Genomic DNA, 14875 nt, shown 5'->3' with positions numbered 1-14875 from the left:
TTCATCCGTTTTGTAGATGTCCAAAGGTGAGGCAAACTTCCCTTTCAAGAGCTAGCCTGATTTGTAACTGATCATTTCCTGATCTTTTAGCAGATTTGCTCCAACGGTGGCTTACTACAGTGGCAGTAGGTGGCAGCTGGTTACCATGGTGACCAGTAATCTACAGGAGACTGCAGTCTATTTGTCAATTCTGTTCAACCACTTTCACAGCAGACTTAATTTAATCTTCTGGACCATCTTGTGGAGTTGTTTTTACCCCAGCTGACAAATGAAATTAAGGCTCAAAGAGGCTTTTGTGGGGGGTGTTTGTTTAAGAAAAAAACAGCCCCTACTAAATACTCGTAAGCAGGAGAGGTCACTTGGAGCCCAGGACGAGATTCCGATACTCGGGCTTGCCTCATTCTGAGAGAGCTCCAGGTTGAGCACCGTCAGCTTGAAACAACCTACTGATCTCTCATTAATATGCCCCCAAGAAAACCACTGGTGTCCTTGAACACTGAGACTTCCCTTTTGCTGAAAGAAGAACACTCTGCTCGCGACCCTCTGGGAACCATCTAAAGGGTTCCACAAAGGAAAAAAGAGGCATGGGGCGCCTGGGTGGCTCAGTGGGTTAAGCCTCTGCCTTCGGCTCAGGTCATGATCTCAGGGTCCTGGGATCGAGCCCCGCATCGGGCTCTCTGCTCAGCGGGGAGCCTGCTTCCCTCTCTCTCTCTCTCTCTCTCTCTGCCTGCTACTTGCCTGCTTGTGATCTCTGTCTGTCAAATAAATAAATAAAATCTTAAAAGAGGCATATTATGTACAGTGCATTGACCCTGCTCTCTGAACCCTCAGTGAGACAGACAGAGACGATACACAGTAGGTGTGTGAGTGCCGTTCCCAGCATCTGCAGATGTGGATACACACATCTTACAAAGACAACCTGGTTTACGATTCTAGGCTAAACATGTAAACAAGAACTTCAAAGCCCAGAGGGGACAGCCATCACCACTTTAACAAAAGATGTACCCGGAAGGTCAAGCTTCAACTCCCTACAACTTCCTCCCCTGCATCAGCCCAAACTCACCTGTATTTGCACCTGTCCTCACCCGCCTTCCTCTCTTCTTGGAAGGACAGCTTTCCCTTCCCTCCAAGGCTCTTGTCCTCTGTCCACTCTACAGCCTCTTCTCTACCAGCGATTTCCCTAACAGCTACTCTCTTTGATCACTGGCCACTGATTCTTTGCCTTCAATTTACTTTTTAATTAACTATCTATTTCTCCTACCTTCCCCACTGGCCACTGATTCTTTACCTTCAATTTATTTATTTATTTATTTATTTATTTATTTTTAAAGATTTTATTTATTTATCTGACAGAGAGAGAGATCACAAGTAGGCAGAGAGGCAGGCAGAGAGGAGGAAGCAGGCTCCCCGCTGAGCAGAGAGCCCGATGTGGGACTCGATCCCAGGACCCTGAGATCATGACCCGAGCCAAAGGCAGCGGCTTAACCCACTGAGCCACCCAGGCGCCCCTACCTTCAATTTATTTTTTAAATAACTGTTTCTCCTACCTTTCCCTCAAACCTCTCTCTTGAGTTACTTACCTCCAATATTGTTGAAAGTGTCATCTTCACTAAGAGTAAGCGTTCTAGACATGACTTTACCCTCCACTACTGTTAAATTCCAATCTCATTTTGACCAGTATCAGTGTGCTAAAACCACCTATCTCACCCTCCTCCACTGTTCCCAAAATATACCTGCTCCCAAGAATTTGATGTGAACCCTTCCGGCCCATTTTTAAAATACTTTTGTGATACATAGAGGTAATCATGGAAGTACTGAGGGTTTGATTTTTTTTGAGGGTTTGATTTTACACATTTGGTATCATCACACTGTACATATTATTCTGCAACTTGACTTTTTTATTTTAATGCAACATTATGTTTTTGAGCTCTCTCCATGCTGATCTATGTCATGCCTTTTACATACTGCTCACTCACTCTTCTCCTGATGGATAGTTAGAATGGTTCCAATTTTCTGCTACTGAAAACAGTGCCCATGATGAACATCCTCCTTGCACAGACAGACCTTTGCGAGGCGCACACAACCAAAAGTGGGATGAACAACTACATCGCATGGCACACAAGCTTGCAATTTTAGTAGATACTTCCAGACTGTTCCTCATAATGACTGTCCCAAATTCACTCGCATCAGTTGTGCAGGACCATTCTTGTTCTCATATAACCTTGCCAGCACCTGATAATGTCAGACTTTTATATTTTTGCTGACGTGGCTGGAGTAAAATAGAGTTCCATCTGATTACTACTGAGGTTCAATAACTTTTCATGTAATATTCAATTCCTTCTTTGAGGTACCTTGTCATCTGTCTTTTGCTTGTTTTCCTATGGGATTTACTTTTTTTAATAGTAGCTTTTCTTTATATATTCTGCATTCTAATCCTTTGCATATTGCAATTACACGTTTCTATGCATATAATTATCTTCTCTCAAACTTTATGATGTTAGGCATCAGTATGTTACAAAAGCAATGCACATTATTCTGATGTGAAAACGGGCTTGATTGAGAACTTTGCTTCTAAAAATACTTCAGAAAACCATTCTCAGTAGCAATGAGATAATATCTCAGAATAAAAAATGGACAGAGGTATCATGCTGCAATTTCAACTGGCCTTATGGCATATGAGCAAGAAGTCACAAATACATTAAGAGGTTAAAAAAAAAAATCTCACTGTGGATTCATGTTACATTTCTTTAGTTTCTCTTCCAGTTCAGGTAAATCTCGGAGATCTGCTCCAATAACAGCATATCTCTTTGAATCCAACAGGTGTCCATCTGCAAATCCAAGAAGAGATGATCATTTCAACAAAAATTCATCAAGAAATTATAATTTCAATGGATATGATTTTTTCAAAATTAAATTTATTGTTTTTCTCCATTATAAAAATACATGCTCCATTGTGGGGGGGAAAATCAGGAATGAAGAGGGTAGAAATGAACTAAAACCACATCTTCCAGAGATAACTATTAGTATTTTTGTGTAGAACATCCTGGTCCTTTTTCCTATGTGCCTAAACTCATATATACAACATAAACACATTCTCATACAAACATACATACACACCTCACACAGAAAAAAAACAAACAGGGCCAATTCTTCTTTTGAAAACGCTTTCCTTATTTAATGGTAATATCAATGACATCATTCTCTGTAATGATTTCCTAGCATTCCAGAGTGGATAAAACAACTTACTCAACCAATCTCTCACTATCAGACATATGGTATTTCCAAGTTTTCTCCGTCTGAGGCACTGCAGTGAACATCTTTATATAGACAATATGAAGCAACTGTCAAGTAGGTCTCTATGAGTAGAATTAGGAGGTCAAAGGATAAGCCTATGTAAACAATGGTACCAATTGGCTGGCTGCTTCTAAACGTTGTGCCAATCTGTGAGATATTGTGATTAAAGGAATAGTGTTTCCATACCGAAGTAAAATAAAATGATAACATTTGCTTAAAAATACTCCAGCAGAGATTGCATGAAATGATCTATATAGTGGTTCTCAAGCTTTGGCAGCCATCAGTATCACCCAGAGGGCTTGTTAAAACAGACTGACGGGCTCTAGCCCCCTGAGTTTCTGATTCAGCAGTCCATTCAAAAGTAGAAATTTGGGGCGCCTGGGTGGCTCAGTGGGTTAAGCCGCTGCCTTCGGCTCAGGTCATGATCTCAGGGTCCTGGGATCGAGTCCCACATCGGGCTCTCTGCTCAGCAGGGAGCCTGCTTCCCTCTCTCTCTCTCTCTCTGCCTGCCTCTCTGCCTACTTGTGATCTCTCTCTGTCAAATAAATAAATAAAATCTTAAAAAAAAAAAACAAAAAAAACAAAAGTAGAAATTTTTTCAAATTCTTTCAAAAGTTAGAAACCTGTATCTCGGGGCGCCTGGGTGGCTCAGTGGGTTAAAGCCTCTGCCTTCAGCTTGGGTTGTGATCCCGGGGTCTTGGGATCGAGCCCTGCATCAGACTCCCTGCTCGGCAGGGAGCCTGCTTCCTCCTCTCTCTCTGCCTACTTGTGATCTCTGTCTGTCAAATAAATAAACAAAATCTTAAAAAAAAAAAAAAGAAAAGAAACCTGTATCTCTGACAAGTGCTCAGGCAGTGTTGATGCCTCTAGTTTAGGACTACACTTTTAGAACCACTGGTACAGGAAGTTGGTCATAATTAAAGTTAGGTGTTACATACATAGAGATTCACAGGTTTATTTTTATGTACACCTAAAAACATCATCAATTAAAAGTTTTAAAATGGATTGTAATTAAAAAAAAAAAAAGAAAGAAAACTGCTTGGTGGTATACGCGAAGCACTGCTTGCTCAGCTCCCTCAAGGGTATAAACCATGGAAGGAACTGGAATATCCAACAGCCATCCTATATTGTTGCCAATAGCTCAGGTTCTCTCGGCTCTGAGCAGTCGCAGTAGAAAAAGGGAAAGAGGCTAAACCACAGTGTGTCTGAACACCCTCATGATGCTGATAACCCCATTTAGCTGACTCAAATACACTGAGCTACACACCACGAGCTAAAAGACATACCTCCTAAGAGCCTGCTAGGTATCAGGGAAGCAGGGAAACCCAAAGTCAGAGCTCCAGGTGCCACAATCCCCAAGTGAGAAAAGGAATATAAAGACTATTAAGGCACATCTGCCCTATTATGAGATCAAATAATGATTCCCAAACACCTGTGCACCTTCTTGCAAATAATGTACATGTTGCTAAAAAGTGTGCATGGAGTGAGTTATTCCCTCTCTCATTCGAAAAAAGAAAAAGAGTTGAGATGTACTACAAAAATACCAACACATTCATTCGTTTGGCCATTCAGGTGTGTATTTATTCAATCAACAATCTCTGCATGCCAGGCACTGTTCTAGGTGCTGGGGACACAGTGATGAACAGGAGACAGACAGGTCACTACTTCTCATGAGGCTTACCTGCCCCAGAGAAGGGAGAGAGACAATGAATCATTAAAGAAGGGAAGAATTAAGAGAATATCAAGAGTATTAAGTGCTATGAAGCAAATAAAAGGTGATGAAAAAAAAAAAGAGTAGGAGGGACAGGGTTCAGTCTTTCACCTGGTGGTCATGGAGAGCTTCTCAGAGGGGGCAGCAGCTAAGCTAAGACAGAGGTGATCAAAAGGAGATTGGCAAGCAAAATTAGGGGAAAAGAGTTCCAGGCCATGGTAGAAGGAAGCGGAAGATCTGAAGGTGACAGTAAGCGTGGCATGTTCAGGCTGCAGCATGACAGTGTGGCCAGCTCAGAATTACTGTAGTCAAAAGTAAAATCAGGAGGCAGACAGAGACCTGCTTAACCATGTGGATCCCAACCAGCAGGAGGATTTAAGGAGCAGAGTAAGAGAACCTGATTTACTCCCTCTGATTTTTCACTGTGTGCCTATTTATATACTTGGAATTTTCCACTCCACGTGTAATTCAGCTTAACAAAAGTGTCAATTCCAAGATGCATATTTTTCTACTTTAACATTCCCGAAATCAGGATGCATCGAACAGTCAAGCACATGCCAGTTTACCAACACTTTGCCTTTCCTAATCATAAAGAAATACTGGTCAATCTTACAATCAGAGCCTCAGAGGTTAGATGATGCAGGGTAGTAGTTCAATGACATTTGTGCCAGCTTTATGATCACCTATGATTTTTCTCAGGTCTTCACTCAGGTCTTCACACATATTTATATTTCCCTTATTTTATTTTATTTTTTTAAAGATTTTATTTATTTATTTGACAGACAGAGATCACAGTAGGTGGAGAGATAGGCAGAGAGAAAGAGGAGGAAGCAGGCTCCCTGCTGAGCAGAGAGCCCGATGCGGGGCTCGATCCCAGGACTCTGGGATCGTGACCTGAGCCGAAGGCAGAGGCTTTAACCCACTGAGCCACTCAGGCGCCTCTATTTCCCTTATTTTTATTCGAATTCTCCTTTCTCCGTATGGTGGCAAGATCAAAAACCACAAAGCAAAGGGTGAGAAAATGTGTCTACCTGAGACACAAACAAACACACAGTTCAAAAGCAAGCACAAGACTAAGAAAAAAATCTGCCCAAAAAAGGCTGATAAGGGACTTTGATCAAAGAATATATCTTTAGGGCGCCTGGGTGACTCAGTGGGTTAAAGCCTTTGCCTTCGGCTCAGGTCATGATCCCAGGGTCCTGGAACCGAGCCCTGCATCCAGCTCTCTGCTTCAGCACGGAACCTGCTTCCCCCCGCCCCAATCCTCTCTCTGCCTGCCTCTCTGCCCAATTGTGATCTCTGTCTGTCAAATAAGTAAATAAAATCTTAAAAAAAAAAAAAAAAAACAAGGGAGAATATATCCTTATGTTCTAAAGGATTTCCAGAAATTGAAAAGAAAATGAAACTGCAACATTCCCAATGGACATTTACAAAGAAATCCAGCAGGCCAGTACAAGGAAGGAAGGATATTTATTCTCATTAGCACAAAGTTCTTTAAAATTTTTTAAATTAGGGACGCCTGGGTGGCTCAGTTGGTTGGACGACTGCCTTCGGCTCAGGTCATGATCCCGGAGTCCCGGGATCGAGTCCTGCATCGGGCTCCCAGCTCTATGGGGAGTCTGCTTCTCCCTCTGACGTTCTCCTCTCTCATGCTCTCTCTCACTGTCTCTCTCTCTCAAATAAATAAATAAAATCTTTAAAAAAAATTTTTTTTTTAAATTAATAGGTTTGACAGTTTGCCATAATTTTTTAAATGGTAACAGCCAGTGTTAGGGTGTATGGAAAGAGAACCCTCATCTTCTCTCAGTGAAAATACAAATCAGTAAAGAGGGTCTCGAAGAACGGTTTGGCAGTAGCTATTAGAATTCACAAGGGACAATTCCTTGAACATATGCACATGTACGTGTGCTTTCTACATCACTGCTTAAGAGAACACCATAAAACACGTAGCTGTCTAAAGGACCATCGGTACTGAATACATTAAGGAAAATGGAATTTCCACACTGAGGAGAACTAGAAAGCCATCAGAAATGAGGAGGCAGACCTATAGATGATGACACGAAGATAGTCACAGGTCTCTAGGTTGCAGAAAGAGCGAGCTAGCTACAAAGCAGGACATATAAATGATTCACTTTATTAAAAGGACACCTGAATTTACTGATGTTGAGAAATACAGATTCACTCATTCAACAGATATATACTGAACTACAACCTATGTATTTATTCAGTGTGTATATATGGTCTCTCAACAAAAATGTATGGGACCCTCTATGTGCCAGGCACTGGATTATCTTTCTGTGTGTGTTTTCTCATGTGTGATATTTACCCATCTCTAGGTGTGCTGTTTATCCACAGGAGGAAACACCTTGAATCCTGCTTTTCTTGGTGTTGGTGGGGGGAGAGATTATGGAGCATGTTTACTTCCTACTTCATACATTCCTGCACTGATGGATCAAAGCTAATGCAAAGTGGTAGCTCTTTCATTATCAGTAATCATCCTGACCCAAGTAGTCACCCAATATGCAAAGAATTGTGACAGCTACAGTGGAGAAAACAGCTAGGCCAGGAAATGGCAAGGCCTGAAGAGGATCTACTTACAATTTGTAGGAGGGAAACAAGGGATGGGGGAGATGTTCTTTTCTGGAGGAGTTTCTTCACTAGGAGCATGAGTTTGGCACTATGGTTGCGTAGAGGCCTGTCTGGTTGTCTGATGTCTTCTGTCATCTGTGTCCACCAACCACAAAGGCTATCCTCTCTGGGCATGTCTCCTGACAGCAATTATTAAGAAGTCCTTTGAACTACTCCGTCAGACACAGACTAAAAACGATGGAACATTCTGGAAGAGGTTTCCCTGGGTTCAAAAGGCTTAGAGGTGAGCAGAGTGTTGCTGTAAACACTCGTAATTAAAACGTGAGGGCGAAAACCCGAGCAGAAGGGCCAAGGAGGAGACATCATCGGCAGAGCAGGTCAGGTACAGACAGCAGGGAGTGGTGGGGGTGGGACTGAGGGTCTGATGCTGCCGGAATGGATGCTCCCAAGGAAAACTGGAAATGGAGATCTTCGGAAAAAATCTGTATTTGCCTCTTTTGCAAATCACTGAGAAACATTCTGTAAAGATTGAAGAACAGGAACCTATGCACATCTGTTTTAAATTCCTTCACTGTAAATTCGATGCAGTGTAGATGTATCACAGAAGTATACACCTGTGTCATCATGGGCGCACACATGCAGGCTCAGACTCAGACACACACACACACACACACACACACACACACACCCTTTTAAAAGGAAAAGGGGGAAAAAAGCAAAGAGAGTTCTATAGCCCATACTGCAACACGTAGGTGAAGGGTACTTGCCGATTTGAAGCGGGTCCTCTGAATGTAATTCTATGATGGGTTGTAATAAGAATGGCTTGACTCTGTGGGAAGATGGGAAAGACAGAAATGAGGCAAGGAGCTCAGATTCAGCAAAACTGCAAACACCATCTCCAGAAACGGCAAACACATCCTGCTCCTGTTCAAAGCAAGGGCCGCTCACTGCACAGGGCCTTCTGCTCTGTGACATCTGGCCCGGGGCACATGCAGTCACGCTTCGGCAGATCAGGACTCAGGGGATGTCACTATGCAGGACACTCAGAATCGGATGTCCACTCTCAATCTCATCAGGAAATACTGAACACTCAAAAATCACTCGAGAGAGGTCAGCGAGAATTTGCCCGATGTTCCAGTGTTTTCGAAGTTGTCTCTAGTTTCCTGCCTCTTCTCCAACAAAATTTATAACCCAGTGCTTACTGCTCACAGTTATCTGGAAAACGGACTCCTATACAGACCTGAAGTCAGTAACATTTATGTGATGAGTCCTCTCCTCCAGGATATGCCAAAAATCAGACCTGAGAGACCTGAATCCTCTATCACAACAACCACACACAAAGGTCAATGCCTTTTCCAGCCTAGAAGCCACCTCTGGGCTTAAGTGAGAGCCCACGTACTCTTATTTCACGCGGGGTTCAACTAAGCCGGATCCTCCTCTGCAGATACACAGTCTCAGATGCCAGGAGGCAACTAAAAAGCATATTTACTGTAACAGAATCTTGTATTTGGAAAGAGTGAAAACCTTGTTTCATAGGATAAACTAAAACAGTCTCATACTTGAAAAATATTTCCAAATGATGAGAACTAGACATCTTCGAAGGACAAGCTGAAACTTTTAGGTTCATTAAAAAATTTTTTTAAATATAAGACTTGAGGGGCACCTGGGTGGCTCAGTAGGTTAAGCCTCTGCCTTCGGCCAGGGTTATGATCTCAGGGTCCTGGGATGGAGCCCCACATCGGGCTCTCTGCTCAGCAAGAAGCCTGCTTCCCCCTCTCTCTCTGCCTGCCTCTCTGCCTACTTGTGATCTCTCTCTCTGTCAAATAAATAAATAAAATATTTTAAAAAATATATAAGACTTGGCATTTTATTTAAATCACTTAGAAAGAAGGAAGGGAGCACAAGTTAAAACCACCAGGAAGCCCTGACCTTGGCTTGAGGCCAGGGTTTAAATCTCAGCTCCACCCCTTCCTCCACGGGTGCCCTGAGAGAAATTCACTTCACTGCTTTGAGCTTCGGTTTCTCCACTGGGATTCACGAGTCTGCTCTGAGCACTGAACGGTCCCATTCAGTGACCCCTCGATCCCATTTCGCACAGTGCCACAAAAGCTCCCAGCACAGACAACTGGGTGACTCAGTTCGTTAAGTGACTGACTTCGACTCAGGTCATGATCCCGGGGTCCTGGGAATGAGTCCTGCATTGGGCTCCTGCTCAGCAGGGAGCCTGCTTCTCCCTCTTCCACGGTCCCTGCTCTTCTGCTCTGTCAAATAAATAAAATATTAAAAAGAAAAAAAAAAAAGAAAAAAAGAAAATCTCCCACAAGAGAATCACAGACTCGTCCTCAACAGCTCTGCAAACTTCTTAAACCTGACCTCAGGGTGGTACCCAGAATATCTCACATGCAGAAATGCCTAAGTTTAGCCTTCTCATCACTCACTCAAACAATATCTACTACACATGCCTCGGGGCCGGGCACCTCTCTGTGCCCTGGAGATAACAAAGAAGACAAAACACACAGAACAATTCAGATGATCAAACCACTGTAGGTCATTTCTTTTCAAGGTTCAGACAAATGACGCTCACGGACAGAACTGTCACAACGGAGGGTGTACTGCATTTCGAAGACTGCTCCACAGGTTGGAATGAGGATGCCGGGGCCAGCAAGAAAATGGGGAGGGGGTCCAAGAGAAGAGCCCCCTAAAATGAGGTCCCCAGCATGCAGACCAGCCCCCTACTGACCGCTGCCTCTGAATCTACCTGGCTCTGTTGTCTGGTCCAAGCCACACTTACTTGATGCTGTGCAGCTTTCTCGTGACTATGACCGGAAAGTCAACCTCAAAATATTTTCTTGGGAGAAGATCTTCATCCTGAGGAAAAATACAGAGTAAGTTTCCTAATTCTATATCCCCTCGTACATTTACTGACCATCTTCATGCACCAAGTACTAAGCCGCACACAGCAACAGAGTATTTCAGGGCCCAAATCAGGAACGATATGGTGAAAAATGCATGTTTCAGGTGACTTCGGTCTCCGTGTGGAGAACGGATGGAGGATGAAAGTTAGGAGGTGCTCACAGCCATCCAGGAAGAAGGCCCAGGGAGGAAGTCATGGGGAGCCGGAACTGGGGGAGCAGCCACTGGGATGGAGACAGGGAGGCACTGAGAGGCCCTGGGGAAGTAGGGCCTAACAGACTTTGCCAAAAAGCAGACTGAGACAGATTAGGGAGGGTCAGGAAGCCGATGTGGGGTGGGGCCAGCATGTGGGGGATCAAATAGGATACAACAGCAAATATCACAAAGCACCTGCCAAGGTGAGGGCAAGCACTGTCTTGTGCTACATTTACTTTTTCCTGTGAGAGGAGAGTGTGGTGGGGGGAAAGGGCAGGCACTCTGGAGCCAGGGAATGGGGTTCAGATCCCAGCTCAGTCACTTGTCCGCTACGAGGTGCTGGGAAGTCACTCAACTCCCTGGGCCAAGCTTTCCCCATCCACACAGTAGAGAAGGGACAACACCTTACAGGGATGTGAGGATTCCTGTAGAAAGAAATACTCCAGCGACACTCACAGCAGGACCTGCCAGAGTAAGCGGCATGGGTGGGCTTTTATGATGTACTGACACGTACACAGATGTGCGGCCTGGCCTGGGCTGTACGTTTATTTCTACTGTGGGCTGCAGTAAAGAAAGTGTGAAAGCCACACACACAAACGGAAACACACAAACACATACACTGAGTCAAAGAAACACATCTACACAGACCCACACACAGGGACATGCAGAGACACACAGACCCAAATCAGGGTCTGATCTGCTAGGATACCCCACAACACATAGAGACACACAGAGACAAAGACGCTAGGATACACATGCAAAGACACACACCCACACAGAGACACAGACACACACACTCAGGGCCCCTCTCCCCCATCTGTGTCCCAGCCTGGTCACGCCCTGGCCATCTTAGCACATTCTCTTCATGTCTGCCATGTCCAGTCACTCAGCCCTGATGACTATTCTTTTTTTTTTTTTTTTAAGATTTTATTTATTTATTTGACAGACAGAGATCACAACTAGGTAGAGAGGCAGGCAGAGAGAGAGGGGGAAACACGCTCCCCGCTGAGCAGAGAGACTGATGTGGGGCTCGATCCCAGGACCCTGGGATCATGACCTGAGCCGAAGGCAGAAGCTTTAAACCACTGAGACACCCAGGTGCCCCCCTGATGACTATTCTTGAACGCATTCTCTCCTCAACCCCCAGCTGCACAGACACCCCTTTCTGGCCTCTTCCAACCACACACTATGTGTCGCCTGCAGCAGCTCCTCACGACCCTACGGCCTAGCAAGAAACAAGGTGCTCCATACCTGCTGACTTGTTCGGCATCCCCCCCCGGCCCCATGTATTCTTTGAACACCCGTGTCCACCCGTACTTCTATTCCAGAAATACAGAACCAGTTTGTTCAAGGGGAAAAGACAAAAGAAAAGACAGGTGCTGGTATCCAGAATCTGGTCGTGGCGTCGCTATTACAGGCTGGGATGACACCCCCGTTTCTGACGTGAGCAACTGCACAGGCAAGAGCACTGTGTATGCAGACAGTCACCCGCGATGGGAAGCAGAGACTGGGGGGTTGCCCACCCCGAGGTCAGCATGATGGGGACAGAAATCACAAGCAAGCGTTTCCTAATAGGAGGGGACCTCGAAGGGTGAGTGTCAGAACTGTAGGTCCAGCTACCACCCACCCTTGTGGAAAATCTCAGGGGGTCTGGTTTGCGGGAGAGGCAGGGAGAGAGGGAGACAGGAGGACAGAGAAAAAGACCGCTTCCTGGGTTATCAGAAGACACAGCCTTAGCCATCCCAACCGTTCACACTCACAGCTGCCACGCATGCCTGGTTTTGTGCAGAACGCGGCGATGGACGAGCCGGCTGAAGCTACTGGGAGGAAATGTTTAGGGAAGATGAGGACGTAACTTCTGCTAGGATACCCCACAACACCCTTCCAGAATGTTACTCCCACAATAGGAAAGGTTAAGGAGAGTCTGAAATTCCAAGACAAGGATGCCTGGGTGGCTGAGTGGATTAAGCCTCTCTGCCTTCTGCTCAGGTCGTGGTCTCAGGGTCCTGGGATCGAGCCCCATGTCGGGCTCTCTGCTCAGCGGGGAGTCTGCTTCCCACTCTCTCTCGGCCTGCCTCTCTGCCTACTTGTGATCTCTTTCTATGTCAAATAAATAAATAAAATCTTTAAAAAATAAAATAAAATAAAATTCCAAGACAAATGAGAATGATTGAAAGCAAATGAGAGACAGCATACACTCCTATGCCTTGTGTTGGACTTCTTACTTTATTATAAGGAGCTTTCCCTTGGGGTGTCTGGGTGGCTCAGTGGAGCAAGTGGCCAACTCTTGATTTCAGTTCAGGTCATAATCTCAGGGTCATGGGATCGAGTCATGTATCAGGTCCCCAGGTATCAGATACTTGACCCTCAGAAGAATTCTGAGTAAGGGGTCACTGTGGAGGGAAAGCTATCCAGAGGCACACCTGGAGCCTCTAAGAAACAGACATCTTCTTTCTGGGCTTGGGGAAAGGAACAAAATGGCTGTGGCACATGACACTTCCAGTTTTGGTTCTGGGATTCCCTAAGTGCATCTGACTTCTATTTGTCAGGAGCTGGCATGTCACAGGAGGTGTGGAGGACACCCAGGATGGGGCCTCGGTCCCAGACAGCTCCAGGGACAGCCATGAGGAAGGACAGCCTTTGGATTCAAAGGGGATCCCACAGGGCCGACCACAGCACAGGCTGCCCAAGGTGACACCCATCCCCTGGGTCCTTGATCCTTGGGTTGTGTGGAAATAGAACTTGGGAGACACAGAGAAGCCAAGGTCCCTTAAAGGGGTTCACTACCCCATGACTCTATATCTGTGGTGGTACTGGCTTTCCCGGGCCCTACTGCTGCTCGCTGCTGAAGGTGGAAGCCTTCAACTGTCCCCACAGTCTTGGGCCCAAGATCATACAGAACAAGCTCCCACCGTGGTGGAAGCAGAAAACCTGTGACCCGCTGCTAAGCCTCTGCTAGTTCAGCCGGGGGACCATCCCGGGTGGAAGGTGCATGAGACCATGAGACTGGCGGACAAAATTTGCTCCACACTGTCTAGAAGCACAGATCTCTCAATTCAGGGATTAGCAAACTTGCTGCAAATGACCAGAAAGTATTTTAGCCTTTGCAGGCCAGACGGCCTCTCCTTGAACTACTCAACTCCACCGTCGTGCTGGTAAAGCAGCCATAGAGAAGACTTAAGTAAATGGGAGTGGCCATGTTGCAATTAAACTTTATTTACAAAGACAGGTGGGTAGGCAAAATTTGGCCCTTTCTGCCTAGGCTCCGAAGTGCAAACAAGCATTATTTTTTTTTAAAGAAACTTAAATTAAAAAAAAAAAAAACCCTTTAGAGCAATATGATTATCAAACAAAACACCTCCACAGTATCTTTCCTACCCTGTGCTATTTGCTTTCCTCACTCCTGACAGATAGCCATTTTCTTGGAAGGGGTACCTAAGTCTCAAGTACCTTGACAGGAAAGAAAAAGTCAGATTTATTCATTATTAACCCATTACTGACAGGGGGAGAAACCAAACCTTGGAACCAATTCGAAAGAGTGTGGGGCTGAGAGGAGGAGTTTCTCCAGTGGCTTCTGCCCCTGCATTCTGCTCCAGCTCCTTCCACCACACGATGCTCACTGAGGTACAGGCACCACTCACTGACGGTCACTGAGGTACAGGCACCACTCACTGACGGACCGCAAAGACCCCCCTGAGCAAGCACAAGGCTCTGGACAGAGAAGAGGGAAGCAACCTGGACTTGCGGGACCTTTAGTCTATTCGCTCCTGGTTCTGCCACTAACTGGACCCGTCTCGTTTCCTGTGAATGAGCGTAGTTATACCCATGCTTGCTCGTTAACAGAGCAGGTGAGGGATCAAATCAGGGAATAGCTACAAAAGGCCTTTGTGTCATATCACTATCACCTAGCCTTGCACATCTCTAAACTGTACTGTAGACACTGTCACGATAACAATAAAATCTTCGTGATCATTAATACGGCAGACACAGGGGCTCTGGGGCTCACAATCCCACTGGCAGGGTCTTTCACACGTGAGGAGGACATGTCTACAAGGGTTTTTATCAGAAGCCCAGTTTGTAGCAGGAAAGGATGAGAAGCCAGGCACCCATCCTTCACCAAGTCCCCGGTGACATCAAGAATGTGTCTAAAGGCGGCAGCAGGCGCAAGTAGCT

General features: G+C 45.3%; 1 protein-coding gene across 2 annotated transcripts in view; it reads right to left on the bottom strand.

The window, feature by feature from the left end:
• Positions 1–14875, bottom strand: part of LOC111162303 (leucine carboxyl methyltransferase 1) — a 51007-nt gene that overhangs the window by 20572 nt on the left and 15560 nt on the right. The window contains exons 4-6 of one of the 2 annotated variants that reach the window (XM_022526629.1): positions 10386–10462; positions 8362–8423; positions 2726–2828 (exon numbers count right to left, since the gene is read on the bottom strand). In XM_022526629.1, the coding sequence (XP_022382337.1) occupies positions 2726–2828; positions 8362–8423; positions 10386–10462 (242 nt within the window). The remainder of the gene's footprint in view (positions 1–2725; positions 2829–8361; positions 8424–10385; positions 10463–14875) is intronic. The other variant, XM_022526630.1, reaches the window with a different exon arrangement.

The sequence above is a fragment of the Enhydra lutris genome, unplaced genomic scaffold (genome assembly GCF_002288905.1).
Source record: "Enhydra lutris kenyoni isolate GAN:26980312 unplaced genomic scaffold, ASM228890v2 scaffoldscaffold90, whole genome shotgun sequence".
In the NCBI taxonomy this organism is placed as follows: domain Eukaryota; kingdom Metazoa; phylum Chordata; class Mammalia; order Carnivora; family Mustelidae; genus Enhydra; species Enhydra lutris.
The sequence above is the reverse complement of the archived record's forward strand: the minus strand, read 5'-3'. Positions and strand labels throughout refer to the sequence as shown.